Source organism: Schistocerca serialis, chromosome 4 (genome assembly GCF_023864345.2).
Source record: "Schistocerca serialis cubense isolate TAMUIC-IGC-003099 chromosome 4, iqSchSeri2.2, whole genome shotgun sequence".
Classification (NCBI taxonomy): domain Eukaryota; kingdom Metazoa; phylum Arthropoda; class Insecta; order Orthoptera; family Acrididae; genus Schistocerca; species Schistocerca serialis.
Window position 1 is genome coordinate 317,403,746 of NC_064641.1, and position 15,360 is coordinate 317,419,105.

Below are 15,360 nucleotides of genomic sequence, written 5' to 3' on the forward strand. Positions count from 1 at the left end.
TTGCATTTGGCATTTGGGAATTACTGTCCCCCTACTGCTTTGGACTTTCTTTGCTTTCACACAATGAAACATTAAATAAATACTCTTGAAGGTGAAAATTTGTAATTTCAGTCCACACAAAGTTAATGTTTATCATCATAACTGGTCAAGAAATGCAACTACACAAATCTGAGCAACCGACAAAGTGGTAGTAATGTGTCTGAATCTTCTCACAGATGCTCTTATAAGAAAAAGAAAAATTGGAAGGAGTGTGTGAAAACACCTGCGTACACTTTCTCTGCTGCATGTGAACACATTGTCAAAACCACAGAAGAAGATCATAAGACAGTGACAATGGATTTCTGTACTGGAGGAAGACTTCTTCAGGTTGTTTGAAAGAATTTGGAAGAATAGTTTAGAGGCTTTTCTTCTGCTAGGGTAATGCACACACACAATTGTGAAAAATATTCAAATTAAGAAATTACTGTTTTCACCTTAGAGCCCACATCCCCTTAAATGGGTGACTGGGAAATGGGGTAGGGAGGTAGGGGCCACACCCAGGCCAGGAATGTTATTTCAAGTCTCCAGACATAGCCTTATAAGGAAACATAGCAATGAGGGAGAGGTTTCACATATATTAAATGTGACATAAGAGAATGATGCAATGTGTGGACAATTTCTTGAAACTGAGACAGTGACAGGCGTTTCTGTAGCTTTTCAAGTGAGAGATCCACCTGATCTGTACACATACAGGTGTCTCCTTTAATGATGCACCATTAATGATGGGTAGATTTCTCTTGCTTGAGTACAGTTTGGATTTTAGGAAGGGTTATCAACACTAAAATATGATGTTAAGACCACACCCTAAATCATGTTGAGAACACTGTTTCCCATGATGTCAGTTGAAACTTTTCTGAACATCAGGATGTAAATACAGTGGAACATCGATTTTCCTTTTTTCGCAATTATACGCCACAAATTCATAGCACCTGTGAAAAACCCATAAAAGCAACACAAAAAATTACCTCATTTTACTTTTCTTCCTAGTAAGGTTTACCTCGATCCTACATTGTTCTTGACGTCTTGCTTGATTTCATCCTGTTTTCTTCCTATTGACATTTGATTTGACTGAACGAATTACAAGTGGCACAAAAGATACATGGTTCGCACCATGAGTGGTTATGGAGTTAAAGGAATATTTTATGCTGTTGCAGATGGGGGAGATGTGAGATGGGAAATGTTGACATAATCCACAACCGGTGTTGCCAATACAACCTGCAATGTTTAGCTTCTCCATGTAGTTATGATACGACTACTGCTAGTTTGTGGCAGCTATGGGAAAACAAATTAATCGACACGAAGTGCTCCAGAATGAGCCAATGCATGACCAAGGGGCCCAGCTGCTCCCTCTTCTTGTGCCGCTTATAACTCAGCCTCATCTTTTTACTTGCATTTCCAATGTACTGTATTCAGCAACAACATCAATCATCAACCTTTTAAGTTCAAACACTGATTCTCAAAGAATACGCTCGGTCAGAATCAAGGAAATGTCGACCATTTCCAGCTAGTGAGCTCTTATCGGCTGGCGACTTATTATGTCACCCAACAGCCAGTGCAGCCACCACACCACACTAATACACACAATACGAGCTCACCTGCTGGATGCGTAGAGAGGAGGAGAGGCCCTTCAACCATGGGAGTTCACGTAGGGGTGAAAGCATTCTGTAAAGTGCTGAAAATGCACTTTTCATCCGGATCATCTGCATGGCAGAAATGTCACACGAAACAGAACAAGAGTTTTGCAATAGCACGCTTTAAAGACTTTGGTGTTCAAATCTGATATGATACAGTCACAACAGCTACACACACTACACACATACATAGTTTGCACCACACACTGTTGATCATAAAGATTGGCAACAGTGATACACTACATGAAGCAAAGCTGTAGCACCTGATCTTTCTTTTAAATTTACATTTTACACAGTGTAGAGAAATTCACTGAGCCGACTTCTAATAAGCTTGTAACGTCAATTGGGGAAGTGAACTAATTTTTTCAAGTCTCTGTTTCTCTCATTGAGCCTAAAATAACATTTTGAAAGTGGCAAGCATATGATGCATGGTTCATAACAAAGACAAAGTTTGTCATTAAGCAGGTGTCTACATTTATGCTTATGGTTTAATAACTCAGCTGCTGTGATATTATCAGTTTAATTCACCACGTTCACCAATTTTGACTTTTTCCTAGGTGAGTGCAAAGGAAAGATCTCTAAAAACACTTGTTTTGACATATAATTTGTGCTCGTAGTCGGAAACTTGCTTGATTACCTTGTACCCAGATACCAATTTCAACTTTTTTCTAAGTTTTCACTTGTTGCTACACATCTGTGATTTTTTAAGAAGTGATGAAATTCATTACCACAAATTAAATTAGAAACATTGTATTATACATTTAATTTCATTCAGTTATATAGATTTTATACAATGTATTGGAGAAGATTGTGATTTTTAATAATTTGTGCCAATTACATATTTGTATTTTGGGGGTCTTAATGTTTTCCTCGATTTCGCATTTTCCTCAATTTAGCGTTTTTTACATCTGGACAGCATGAAAACCTAAAATAGGGGTTTCACTGTAACAGCAACATGAAGTACTCTCAGAAAGCAGCAAATATCAGAGGAGCAGAGGAGTGCAATTAGCAGAAAAGGTGCAAAATCACATAGAATGATTGTTACTGAGGCAAAAGCCAGTAATTCAGTAGCACTGAAAGACTAAATAAACATGGGGAAACAATCTGGATTTGCGAGTTCAGTGGATCATCATGGATTGAGGAGAGATTCTTGGCATCTTAACGGACATGGAGAGAACATAATCATTTTCCTCAGTTTTTCATTTTCTTCACATGGAAGTTGTGATCTCTTAGAGATTTGGAGACTTATATTTCACGTACAGAGGCCTAGTATGATTTCAGTCGCTTGCCTCTGCAGGTGGCTGCTGTAGAAGAATTTACTGGAGAGGCTCAAGCACTACAGATGAGCTCCTTAACCTACAAAATGTGGTATAGGAAAACACAATGTCACTGAATCTACACAAATAACATGAACATCATACAGCAGGGAATAGGCTTGACATTTAACTACAAGTGTCATTCAATAAGAATGCCCCACATTTTCTAAAAAAAAAAAAAAAAAAAGCCATTAATATAAATAGACAATCCTTGTAGGTGCTTCATATTTGATGTTTGTTCTGTACACCGGTGAAGTTTCGAGCCATTCTGGCAGATGGCAGAGCCATAGTACAGCATCAAAATGGCATCTACGTATGACTCACATTACAAGCAGTGTGCTGTTATTGAATTCTTGTGTGCAGAAAAAGAAACCATGGTGAACATCCATAAATATTTGTGTGCAGTTTATGGCAATGCTGCAGTTGATAGGAATACAGCTGGGCGATGGGTAAAAAAATTGACAGCCTCAGGAAATGCAGAAACAGAGCTCCATGATCAGTCATGCTCGGGGTGACCTGTTACAGCCACTGTTGCAAGCACGCTGAATCATGTGGATGCCATTATTCATGCCAACCGGTGCAACAAAGCTCGAGAATTGGCTCTACGTTGGTCAGCACTGGAGTGCTGAAACATGAAAACATGGCTATGCCTACAGGACAAGAACTTTTACCAGCAGGGAATACATCCTTTTCCACAATGTTGGCGAACAGCCACAGAACGTGATGGAGACTACGTAGAAAAATAGGACATGGACAAGAAATGTTGATATATATGGTCATCAAATTCTGACTATTTAACAATAAATAAGTTCTGAGAAAAAAATGTGGGGCATTACTTATTGAAGGACCCTCGTACATTTGTCATCAATAATCTGGATCCATGAACAGGATTACACTGTGTTGTCAATAGGATAGCAAGGTTAAAAGTGGAGTTTCATCAGTTTGGAAGAGAACACATACCTGGCAAATCCTCAATCCTGGAAAGGAGAAGGTATTTCAAAATAATACCAAGATGTTAGGCCTGATCTGTCGATTGCACACTTGGCCACATGACAGCAGGCCATCAAGGACATAAATGAGTTCAAGAAAAATTGGGCCATGACAGATATGCTAATAGTATCTCTTCATCTGGCCCAAGAACCGAACCACCTAGTCAGTCAGACAGTAATACTAAAATTTTGTCAAAACCGCAGTGTGAACTATCATTATTTATATTCATTACGTGGGTCTTTGAAAATGAAATACCTAACTTCCTTAGCCTGTTGTGTCTCTAAAGGTGTTGTCATCAGCCAGGCTTTAAATTCTAATCTTACTTCCTTTGTATTCATTAAGACTTATCAAATTAACAACAAGAACAATCCTAGGAACACTGACAGATGAAATGCAGGGTGGATAAGAGATGAGAGTTATGGACTGTGTACAAATCGCCTCCGTCACTGCATAAGTATCCCCATATACACTTACCTTCAGCATCTAGAAGCTTCACAAGATCCTCACGGGGCCCAAAAAAAGAAGGGCCAATATTAGATCCTGATAACATCCTCTGTATACGAGCGAAGTCCTCTACTTTTCCTAGACTTCGCTGCTGTGATGAGACTGGAAAGTGTGATTTACGAATCTGAAGCCTTGTTGACTTGGACAGTTGTTTTCCAATGGAACCTAAAAAATCAATTCACAACTAAGAACATAAATAGGAACATGATCGGGGACTGTTAATGGTGCGTGCTTCATGAAAAAATTAATTACCAATAATATCCCAAAAATAATTACATTAATTAAGAAAGTTGATTTTGTAAGCAAGAGCTTCCAAATTGTTCAAATCTGTGTTAAGCTCAAATTCACAACTCACACTTATATGACTACTGCCTCTGGCAGGTGAGGCTGGATTGTGCACAGAAACTGTGCCTGATGGGAGAAGCAATAAGCAGGTGGTTCGGGTAAGGAGGAGGCTTGAGGAGGGAGGAGGTGGGAGGTGGTAAAGGAGAGACATAGAGGCAAAAGAACAAAAAAGGCTAGTGTGTTTGTTGGCAGAATAGAAGGCTGTGTTGTGTTGTGCTGGAGTGAGGGCAGGGAAGGGGATAGCCAGGTGGAGGACAGGAACTAGCAAAGATCGGACCAGAGGGTGGGTGGGGGACAGTGGGTACATGAACATAGGATGACTGCAAGGAGATTTCCCACTCACACAACTGAGGAAAGCTGTATTGGCAGCAAAGATTCTGTTGGCACAGGTTGTGAAGCTGTCATGTAACTGAAGCATGTTGTGTTGGGCAGCGTTTTCACCAACTGGGTGATCCACACGCCTCTTGGTCACAGTTTGTCAGTGGCCATTCATGTGGACAGCCAGCTTGTTTGTTGCCATGCCCAGATAGAAAGCAGCACAGTGGCTGCAGCTTAGTTTGTAGATCACGTGACTGCCCTCACAGGTAACCCTACTTTTGGTGGGATAGGAGATGCCTGTGATTGGAGTGGAGTAGGTCCTCTTATGTGACCTTCAAACTAAGCTGCAACCACTGTTCTGCATTCTACGTAGGCGTTATAACCAACAAGCTGTCTGCATGAATGGCCACCACCAAACTGTGTCCAAGAGACAACTGGACCACCCAATATCTGAACATGTTGCCCAAAACACCATGCTTCACCTCCGTGACTGCTACACAGAGTGCACCATCTGGATCCTTCCTACCAATATCAGCTTTTCTGAATTGTGCAGTTGGGAACCCTCCCTGGAATATATCCTACGTTCCCACAACCACCCTGACCTCAACCTTCACTAGTCCCTGCCCTTCACCCACCTAAATCTAAAGAGACTTAAAACTGGTTCACAGCAAAACTCAATCTCTTAATTTTCTGAAACTCATTATGACCTTCAAAACCAGTATTGATGATCTACAGTTCACTATGATATCAATTAATATACACTTTAAATGAACTCTAGTCATAAATTTACATGTACAAATGAATACTGTTAGACTGAAACCACAATGAAGTCCAAGTCCAAAGACAGTGCTGTAAAAGAAGTACAGCACATAGTTCTGAAAGCTTGTTTATTACTGACAACAACATCCAGTCAGAATAGAACTGAATTCCTGGACAGAGAGTGCTGCTATTTACAGAAACATGAAACACTCCAGAATACACAAACACAAGACATTTTGAGAACCTTCCTAAAATGATATACAGGTTGTATCAAAAAGAATCATCTGATTTGGCATTTCTATATTTCTGAAATTAACAAACATATGAAGCTTGCACACGAATAATGCTGTATGGCACAATTTGATATTTCATAGAATCCCGTGGAATAAAGCCGTATACGGCAGTTTGCATCGCCTGTTGTTATAATTGACATGTTCACCGCCCGAGGGCAGCACTAAACAGAGACGAGACGTGCACAATTTTCTCGCCTCTGCGCGAACAATGCTGTATGTTACAAGAATGGCGGAGTGCAGCAAGGTGACGCTTACCGCAAGTGGTTTGAAACGTGCAGATAATGCATGGAAAAGGAAAATTAACATTGGCAGTTGGCAGGATATTAAGAGGAAAAGGCTTCGTGATGCTGGACTGGAACATAAATCACGAAAAGGAAAAGTAGTTCCTGCGAAACAGCCTCCAACACAGGTGAGCGGAATAATGCTGTATGGGTTTTGTAAAAAGGTGTATGTCTTTAGAGAAGCATATGTGTCCTGTAAAGTGGCGACGTGCCCTGTAGAGTACATGGCTCTAATGTGACGTTATGTGTATCTTCTGAAAACATTACAGTAAAAGTATGTAATGTGAATGAAATTAACTGCAGTTCTGTAGTTATCATTGGCGAAAAAATAGAATACTCAGCCTGAGTAATGCTATATTATTAGAAGAGAATGTGAAATTTGATAATCTAGTTGAATATTAGGTAGTAATAGTGATTGTTTTCGTGATTCAGGATCGTGTATGCAATGCAGAAGTGTGTTCAAAAGAAGGACGCAAGGATATAAACCTGGAAATGAAGTTAAAGCTGTACGAAGAATATCATGCCTTAACATACGATGAGCAGTCCATATACTTAATAAAATCCATGGAAATAGGCGTGCCAGCCAGGCGCAAGAGAGGTAAGACAGACGATACTTCACGAAAACAAGCTACTTTCAAATACAAAGTTTACTCAAAAGAAGTGTGTCAAAAAACATTGCTTGACATATTCTCCATCACCTAGCGATGAATGCAGACTCTGAAACGTAAAGTAAAAGGTGGAATAACCACTCCTAAAGACAGTAGAGGAAAACATTGCAATAGGCCACATGCCATATCAAATGTCGACAGACCTCTTATTCGGCAACACACGTCGAGTTTCCCAAAGCAGATGAGCCATTACAGCACGAATAAATCCTCAAAAGAATGTCTGCACCCCGATCTCAACCTCTGTAGAATGTATCGATTGTTTACCGAAAAGTTTCCTGATAAGTCAGTAAGCAGGTCATACTATCAAAGTGTGTTTCAAACAGATTTTAATCTGCGTTCCAGAACACCTAGATCAGATACTTGCAGACTGTGTGATTTGTTGTTTAACAAAATGATTGCAGCTTCGGATGAAATAGAACTGCACAAGATCGAAATTGAGAGTCAGTTGCATCATTCAAGGGCAGACCAAGCATACAAAGCCCTAAAAACGATACGGAAATGGCTAAGAGGAATAACAATATACATGTTATATGTGTTGACCTACAACAGGTTTTACTTTGTCCTACATTGACTCATTCCACGGTATTCTACCAGAGACAGCTGTCGTCGTATAATTTCACGGTTCATGACACTGGTACTGGAAACATCACCGTAAATTTGTGGGATGAATCCACCGCAAGGAGAGGTTCAGCCGAATTAGTTTCCTGTCTGCTTAAATTTGTGACGCACAATTATGATACGCTTGAACAAGGTATGGAACGAAAACTAATTGTTTGGTCTGACTGCTGTGTCGGGCAGAACAACAACTGGAGAGTTTTAGCGCTTTTTTTCTATCTGATCAGCTGCAAGTACTTTACAGAAATATATCAGACGTTTTTATGTTCGGGTCACTGTTTCCTACCTTGTGACAGGGATTTTGCAGTCATTGAGAAAAGAAAGAAAGTGTCAAAAGTTATGGTTCCTTCAGAATGGAAGCACATCATTGTTGAGGCCTTTGTCGATCCTTCAAAACTGACCATTCATGAGATGATGATGGAAGACTTCAAGGACATAGGATCCATCAAGTTGCTTTTGAAGAAGCCGCCTCCTTTGAAAATTACCGATGTACTTTGGTTGAAGCTGTGTAGTGATGATCCTCGAGGTTTAAGCATGCACCGTACCCACAATGTGCTTCGCCGATGGGAAAGACACTGTATTGTAAAGCATGGTTGTGAACATCAAGTAAAAAATTGTCCATTGCCTTCTGAATTCTGGTTGTTCTATAACAGGACGCTGAAAGTTCATAAGGAGAAGAAAAGGGATCTATTGGACATGACGAAATATTTGGAACCAAAATACAGGCAGTTTTATGAAAACCTGCAGTGTGACAACTGACTATAATGTACTAGATTTGAGCCTAAACTTGATAAACTAATGTTGTATTATTTTTTTTAAGATCAAGCAATTCAGTTTACAATAAATATTATTTAGTATCTTGTTTTAAATCTCTTACTTACTATTTTTGGATTCTAGACACCTTATAATTACAGCAGAGCACTGGCTGATCTGGAATAACGCTGTATATCCATTGCCATACAGCGTTATTCCATTTTAAAACTTACTTATTTTCGAAAAATCTGTACTTAGCGCAATTTTAAAAACCAGAAATTAGTATTTTCCACAGTCAGTATGCACAAACAATACATATCTGCTATTACATTACTATATCATATTAATTCTCTGGAACTAACAGTTTTTGTCAATTTCCCAACAACTGCAAAATGTGCCATACAGCATTATTCGTGCACATGCTTCATATAATGTTTTTTTTCATAGCTTTTCTTAGGTGTTCAATATCCCCCCCACCCCCCTGAAATGCATGGCATATGTCAATGTGGTATTAAAATTGTTCCCACATAGTAGCAAGCATCTGTTGAGTTACAGCTTCCAAAGCTGCTGTTATGCAATGTCTCAATTCATTCATTGTTGTTGGTAACCAAGACACAAAGTCTTTTATAAAAACTCAACAAGAAATAATCACATACAGTAACATCCAGTGACCTTTGAGGCTAGTAATATAAGGCTGAATCATTTGGTCCAGTGCGACCAATCCATCGTTCAGTAATCCTTTGATTTAAAAATTCCCACACTTCCAGATGTCAATGTGGAAGTGCCCCACCTTGTTGGTAGATAAAGTCATTTGAATCAGTCTCCAACTGTACAAAAAGAAAGTTCTCAAGCATATCGAGATATGTGCTTCCTGTAACAGTGTTCTTGGCAAAGAAAAATGGACCATACAATTTTCCTGTGAAACTGCACAAAATAAATCAAATTTTGGAGAGCCCCTCTCACATTGTACAACTTCATGTGGTTGTTCCATACCCCATACTCTCACATTATTACAGTTCACCTTTTCATTTTAAGGGAATGTTGCCTCGACGCTAAGCACTAAGTGTGGAAGAAAACTGTCATCCCCCATCTTGCCAAGAATGAAGTTACAGAACTCCACACATTGTGTTTGTCACCTTCATTAAGAGCTTGCAGTAGCTGAATTTTATATGGTTTCATGTGTAAATGTCGACGCAACACATGCCATACAAACATCGGAGGCATGTTGAGCTGTCGAGCTGCACATGCGAATGAATTTCTGCAGACTCCTTGTGAAACTATGGTGGATGTGTTCGACATCTGCGCCAGGCACTCGGCGATGGCCCAGCGATTTGCCTTTACACAAACAAGCTGTCTCTTGGAATTGTTCATGCCATCATCTAATGTTCTGTGCTGTGCGAGGATCCATATCACACCTAGGGCGAAAGTCAGGCTGCGCAGTTATTACTGACCCACACTGCGCAACATGTAGAACACAAGACACTTTTTGTTGTCACAACACCACTTTTATTTGAACTGAAGTGGGTGCACACTGCTGTTACCTAGCGGGAACCATGTAAAACTCGCAAGTTTACTCTTTCCAACAGTACACTGTTCGTGCACATGTCTCAAATAACATAATAGTAATGATTTTTTTTTAATTGGGTTATATTTTTTATACTAAATAACAAATAACTGCTGGTGGTTGGGTTTGAAATGATGCACCGTGACACACAAGCCAGCAACACTAGCCACTAGGTCACACTGCTAGCACCACAACTTATGACTGGATAAGAATCTCATAACCCATACTGCATGGGAGGGGATTCAAAATATCCAAATGGGAATCCATGTCAGTGCTCTTCACCAGCTCTTTCTACAGGAATTTGACAGCAGCTATTTAATTAATTAGCTCTGCTGTGAAACTTCCTGGCAGATTAAAACTGTGTACCGAATCGAGACTCAAACTCAGAATCTTTTCTTTCACAGGCAAGTGCTCTACTGACTGAACTGCACAAGCATGACTCACAATCCATCGTCACAGCTTTACTTCTGGCAGTACCTAACCTTCTGCCTTCAGAATTTCACAGAAGCTTCCCTGCACAGGAGAGCTTCTGTGATATTTGGAAGGAAGGAGACAAGGTACGGTGGAAGTAGAGCTGTGAGGACAGGTAGTGAGTCGCGCTTGTGTGGCTCAGTCGGTAAAGCACTTGCCAGCGAAAGGCAAAGGTCCAGAGTTCAAGTCTCGGTCCTGCACACGTTTTAATCTGCCACGAAATTTCACATCAGCACACACTCCACTGCAGAGTTAAAATTTCATTTTGGTAGATCTGTTGTATCGGTGTTTTTGCTATATTTGGCACCAAAATTAGCTACACATTTTTCAAAGTAAGATGCAGAGATTTCATTTAGCTCTTTTCTGCCAGAAAATTAAAGTGAAATGAAACATTGGGTTATATACGTGATTTCTGTTTCCCATTTCATTTATAAGCCTATCAAATATATTGAAGCAGTCTAGATTAAACAGTTTCATTTCAGTCCTCAGTTGGCAGAATTAGGAAGCCTTTGGTTGAACAACATATTACTTTCTTCGAGTCCCAACTGCCAATCTTTGAGATCCTAAAAATACTACAGCGAAGTAGCACAAAAGCTCCATTGTTGAACATGAGCTAGCTGTCTAGGCAGCAGCTGTACGAACCCAGTGCACTGTTGACACACAACTCAAGTGACACATGTTCAACAGTAGTCATTTATGTGCTACTTTGACGAAATGACACTGTGACTACGATGCGCATTTTCAGTCTCGTGCAGAGGGAAGGCTTCTTGCAGGCAGGAGATAGGATCATGTAGGGCAGGAGCTCACATGCCTTCCCCAGTCAGTTTTTAAATCATCTTTCTTGTTGGTTTAACTAGGCAGTTTTTGCATACCCTCTGTGCTCGCACTCACGGCGGGGGTCCTCTTTCTTCACGGGCTTGGTACAGGCCTGCCAGTAGCTCAAATTTTCACTCTCATCGCTTTCCATATTCTGGAGCTGCGTCGTTAAAGCCTGAGTATTCTCATAGTGATTTTAAAATGAAAAAGCAGATTGTTTTCTAAACATGGCCCTTAATTTGCTAAGTATGGAAAAGGGCTAAAAGTCACACGTTTAAGTGCATATCAATCGATAAAAATACTACACACACAAAAAATTGCTGAGTTCACTTCTGTCTGTACTTTACTATTAGCTTCAGTATTTTGTGGATTATGTCAATATTTAGAACTGTACAATTTACCATATTTACTACTTTTTAAGCAGTATGGTGTAAATGAAGTTTATATAACAAACAATTTGGAACAATTTCATTACAAAGTTTATTGACATTTTATTTAGGCTGCACCAATGAAATTGAGCTCCAACCACCAGTGGTTGTGACTGTGTCAGGCAGTACACTATTAACACTGCATTCTAAAATATGGGATTGTTTTTCCCACTTACTTGCATTAAGTTACATTTTTGTTAATTCAGAGCAAGCAGCCATTCATCAAGCAAAATAAAATTTTTGTCTAAGTCATCTACCAAAAGGGTCATGCATGAAGGTTCCCAATATGCCAAAGGTTCCCAATATGCCACCTCAATGCCATCATGTGTGGTAATGATAACAACAATATTATGTAAAAGATGATTTCCACTCATCATACTCAAGAGAAGTTGAGTCACAGATGAACACAACAAAAAGAATGTTAAACACTTGAGCTTTCAGCCAAAAGGTCTACTTTTAAAATAGGCAAAACACACACACACACACACACACACACACACACACACACACATTCACCCAAGCACAATTCACTCACACATAACCACTACCTCCGGCTAGACAAGCAATCTGGGTGATGAGGGTAAGAAGGCTTGGACAGGGAGCGGGAGGGATAGCGGATAGTGGTGGTAAAGTACTGCTTGTGTTAGCATGCAGGGATGTGGTGGGGATAGAGTAGAGCAGCTAGGCGCAGTCGGAAGGTTAGCTGTGGGCTGGTGGAAGTCGCCCCTTGCCCCCCTACCCCCACTGTCTAACATTATGACTGCATCTCGCTAGGCATATTAAAACTTCTACTAAAGATTCACGCTTTTTTGTATAGTAATAAAAATGTGTCTTCTACAGCCTATTAATTTTTGAGGCAGATAATGTTATTGAGATATGTTCACAATGCTTGATGACAACTCCAGGTACAACATATTCCAAACAGTTGAGACACCACTTAAATATCACTACAAAGCATGACGTTATTACAATGAACAACTGTTTCAATGCTGGACACACCACTTGGCTGCCCAATACCTTGTATTTCACAAGTAACCATTGAGGTTACCTGTGACTTTTTGCTTATAATTCTGTAAAAAGTTGTGTAATGTAATTGGATAGATAAAAACTTACTCACCATGCGGTGGCAGAACACGCACATAAAAAAAGATTGTGATTATGCAAGCTTTTGGAGCCAGTGGCTTCTTTTTGCGACAGAAGGGTTGAAGGGGAAGGAAGAGGAGTGAAGGAAAAGGACTGGAGAGATCTAGGAAAAGGGTTAGTCGCACACAACCTCGGGTCAGGAGGGACTTACCGGACGGGATGAGATGAAAAGACTGATATATGAGGACTGCTCTGGATGAGAGTTAAAAACATGAGAGCTTAAAAGGGGAAGACAGGGTAATATGCAAGACAGAGATTACTGCACAAGTTAATGAGAGTGAAAAGCTAAGTACATTGTATGTAACACAGGTGGGAGGAAGAGGGCAAAAAATAAGAAAATGGAAGATGTAGATAACTAAAACAGGGCGAAGAAAGGAATAGTTTCTGTGAAGAAATGACAAGATGGAAGAAATTAACGTCAATTAAGGCCAGCTGATGGTGAGAATCAAGGACATGTTGTAGCACTAGTTCCCACCTGCGGAGTTCTGAGAAACTGGTGTCCAGTGTCCAGATGGCGCATGTGGTGAAACAGACACCAAGGTCACAACAAGATACTGTGTGTTGCATGTATATACCCTCTGTCTATGCCCAATCATCCTAACTGATAATTTGGTGGTAGTCATGCCAATGGAAAAGGCCAAACAGTGTTTACATAACAGCTGGTATATGACATGTCATTTCACAGGCAGCTCTCCCTTTGCTGGTATATGTTTTGCCAGTAACAAGGCTGGTATAGGTGGTTGTAGGAGGGTGCACAGGGCAAGTCTTGCAGTGGCGATGGTCAAAGAGTTAGGAGCCCTGTGATAGGGAAATGGATGCAGAAGAAGCATAGGGTCTGACAAGAATATTGTGGAGATTGGGAGGACGATGAAAAAATATTCTAGGTGTGGTCTGCAAAATATCAGACAGAATCGATCTCACTTCAGGACATGATTTATAGAAGTCATGGCCTTGTTGAAATAGCTGAAAATACATTCCAGATCAGGATAATACTGAGTGACAAGTGGTGTGCTCCGAACAGATTGGATGTGATGGCTGGGATATCTGCCTCTGAACTATGCTGGTGGGGTAATTATGTCCTGAAGGCTGAGGTGAGAATAGTGGTGTATTGCTGTAAGGAGTCTGCATCTGAACAAATACATTTGCTTTGAATGCCAAAGCTGTGTTGGAGGGAATGTTTGACATGGAAAGGTTGTCAACTGTCAAAATGTAAGTACTGTTGCCTGTTAGTAGATTTAATGTGGACAGAAGAGTGTAGCTGGCCTTCAATGAGGACAAGATCAACATCAAGGGAAGTGGCACAGGTTTCGGAAATAGGACCACGTGAAATATAATTGGGAGAAGGTGTTAAGATATTCCAGGATTTTTAACAGATCAGTCCATATGATAATGGTCTCATCAATGTATCTAAACCAAACCAGTGGCAGAAGACTTATGAATCCCAGGAAAGCCCCCTCCAAGCGACCCATGAAAAGGTTGGCATATGAAGGAGCCATCTTGGTTCCCTAGGCCATATCCCTGATCTGCTTGTATGTCTGCCCCTCAAAGAAGAAGTATTTGTTGGTCATCTCATCATTTTTTCTGTTTTCCATTGCTCATTAGTTGCTTCAAAATTCACGGAGGTATGTTCCGTCCATGCAACTGATTGAAAGCAGTTTGTTTATTGTCTATTAGTTGCCCAGACAGAACATACCTCCATGAAAGTTGTTGGTAAGTATAACTCTACACCAGGATCTTTTACAGTTTCAAATACAGCAATTTCTTGCACTTACCCAGCTAATCTGTGACCTATATGCCTCATCAACCATTTTCCGCTCCCTCAGACGTTTCTCTTTCTACAAAATCCTGCAGTTATCAGCCCGTTATGACTCTACCTTAGCTTTTGGAACAAATAGGAAGGAATAAATATTTCTGAAAGCTACAATTGTGCCATCACTTTTACTTTTATGTTTTTCTATGGACACTACTACATATCTTGCCTCCAGCAGGGAAGCACCAGCCAGCAAGCCGTCTCATGATTTATTAGTTCTCTTGTTTAAATTTTTCTTTGATAGAATATTATCGATTACTCAAATGTATCCTCATTTTTATTGGTCTATTTTCTGTGCAGATACGCCACAAACTAATCATAACCTACAACACACAGTTCAAACTGAACATGGAGATGCTCCATCATCACACGGAATTTATGAAAATGTCAAGGTAAATGTAAATCTGATAATGGAGATAGGAATATAAATACACCGTGGTCTAGGGAGTGGTGGCATGCTCCTTTAATCCAGTGACCTGGAGGCCGGGTGTAGTGGATAGTCTGAGGATGGGAGTACTGTTTCACAGCATCCTGTGTTGATGGGGCGTCCGCACTGAGATCGCCATCAATATGGTCAATATGGTCGCTTATAAGGAGTCTTGGGCGACCAGGTCAA

General features: G+C 40.3%; 1 protein-coding gene across 1 annotated transcript in view; it reads right to left on the reverse strand.

The window, feature by feature from the left end:
* LOC126474025 (gem-associated protein 5) overlaps positions 1-15,360 on the reverse strand; it is a 343,111-nt gene that overhangs the window by 87,337 nt on the left and 240,414 nt on the right. The window contains exon 16 of the mRNA XM_050101432.1: positions 4,451-4,645. Within this exon, the coding sequence (XP_049957389.1) occupies positions 4,451-4,645 (195 nt within the window). The remainder of the gene's footprint in view (positions 1-4,450; positions 4,646-15,360) is intronic.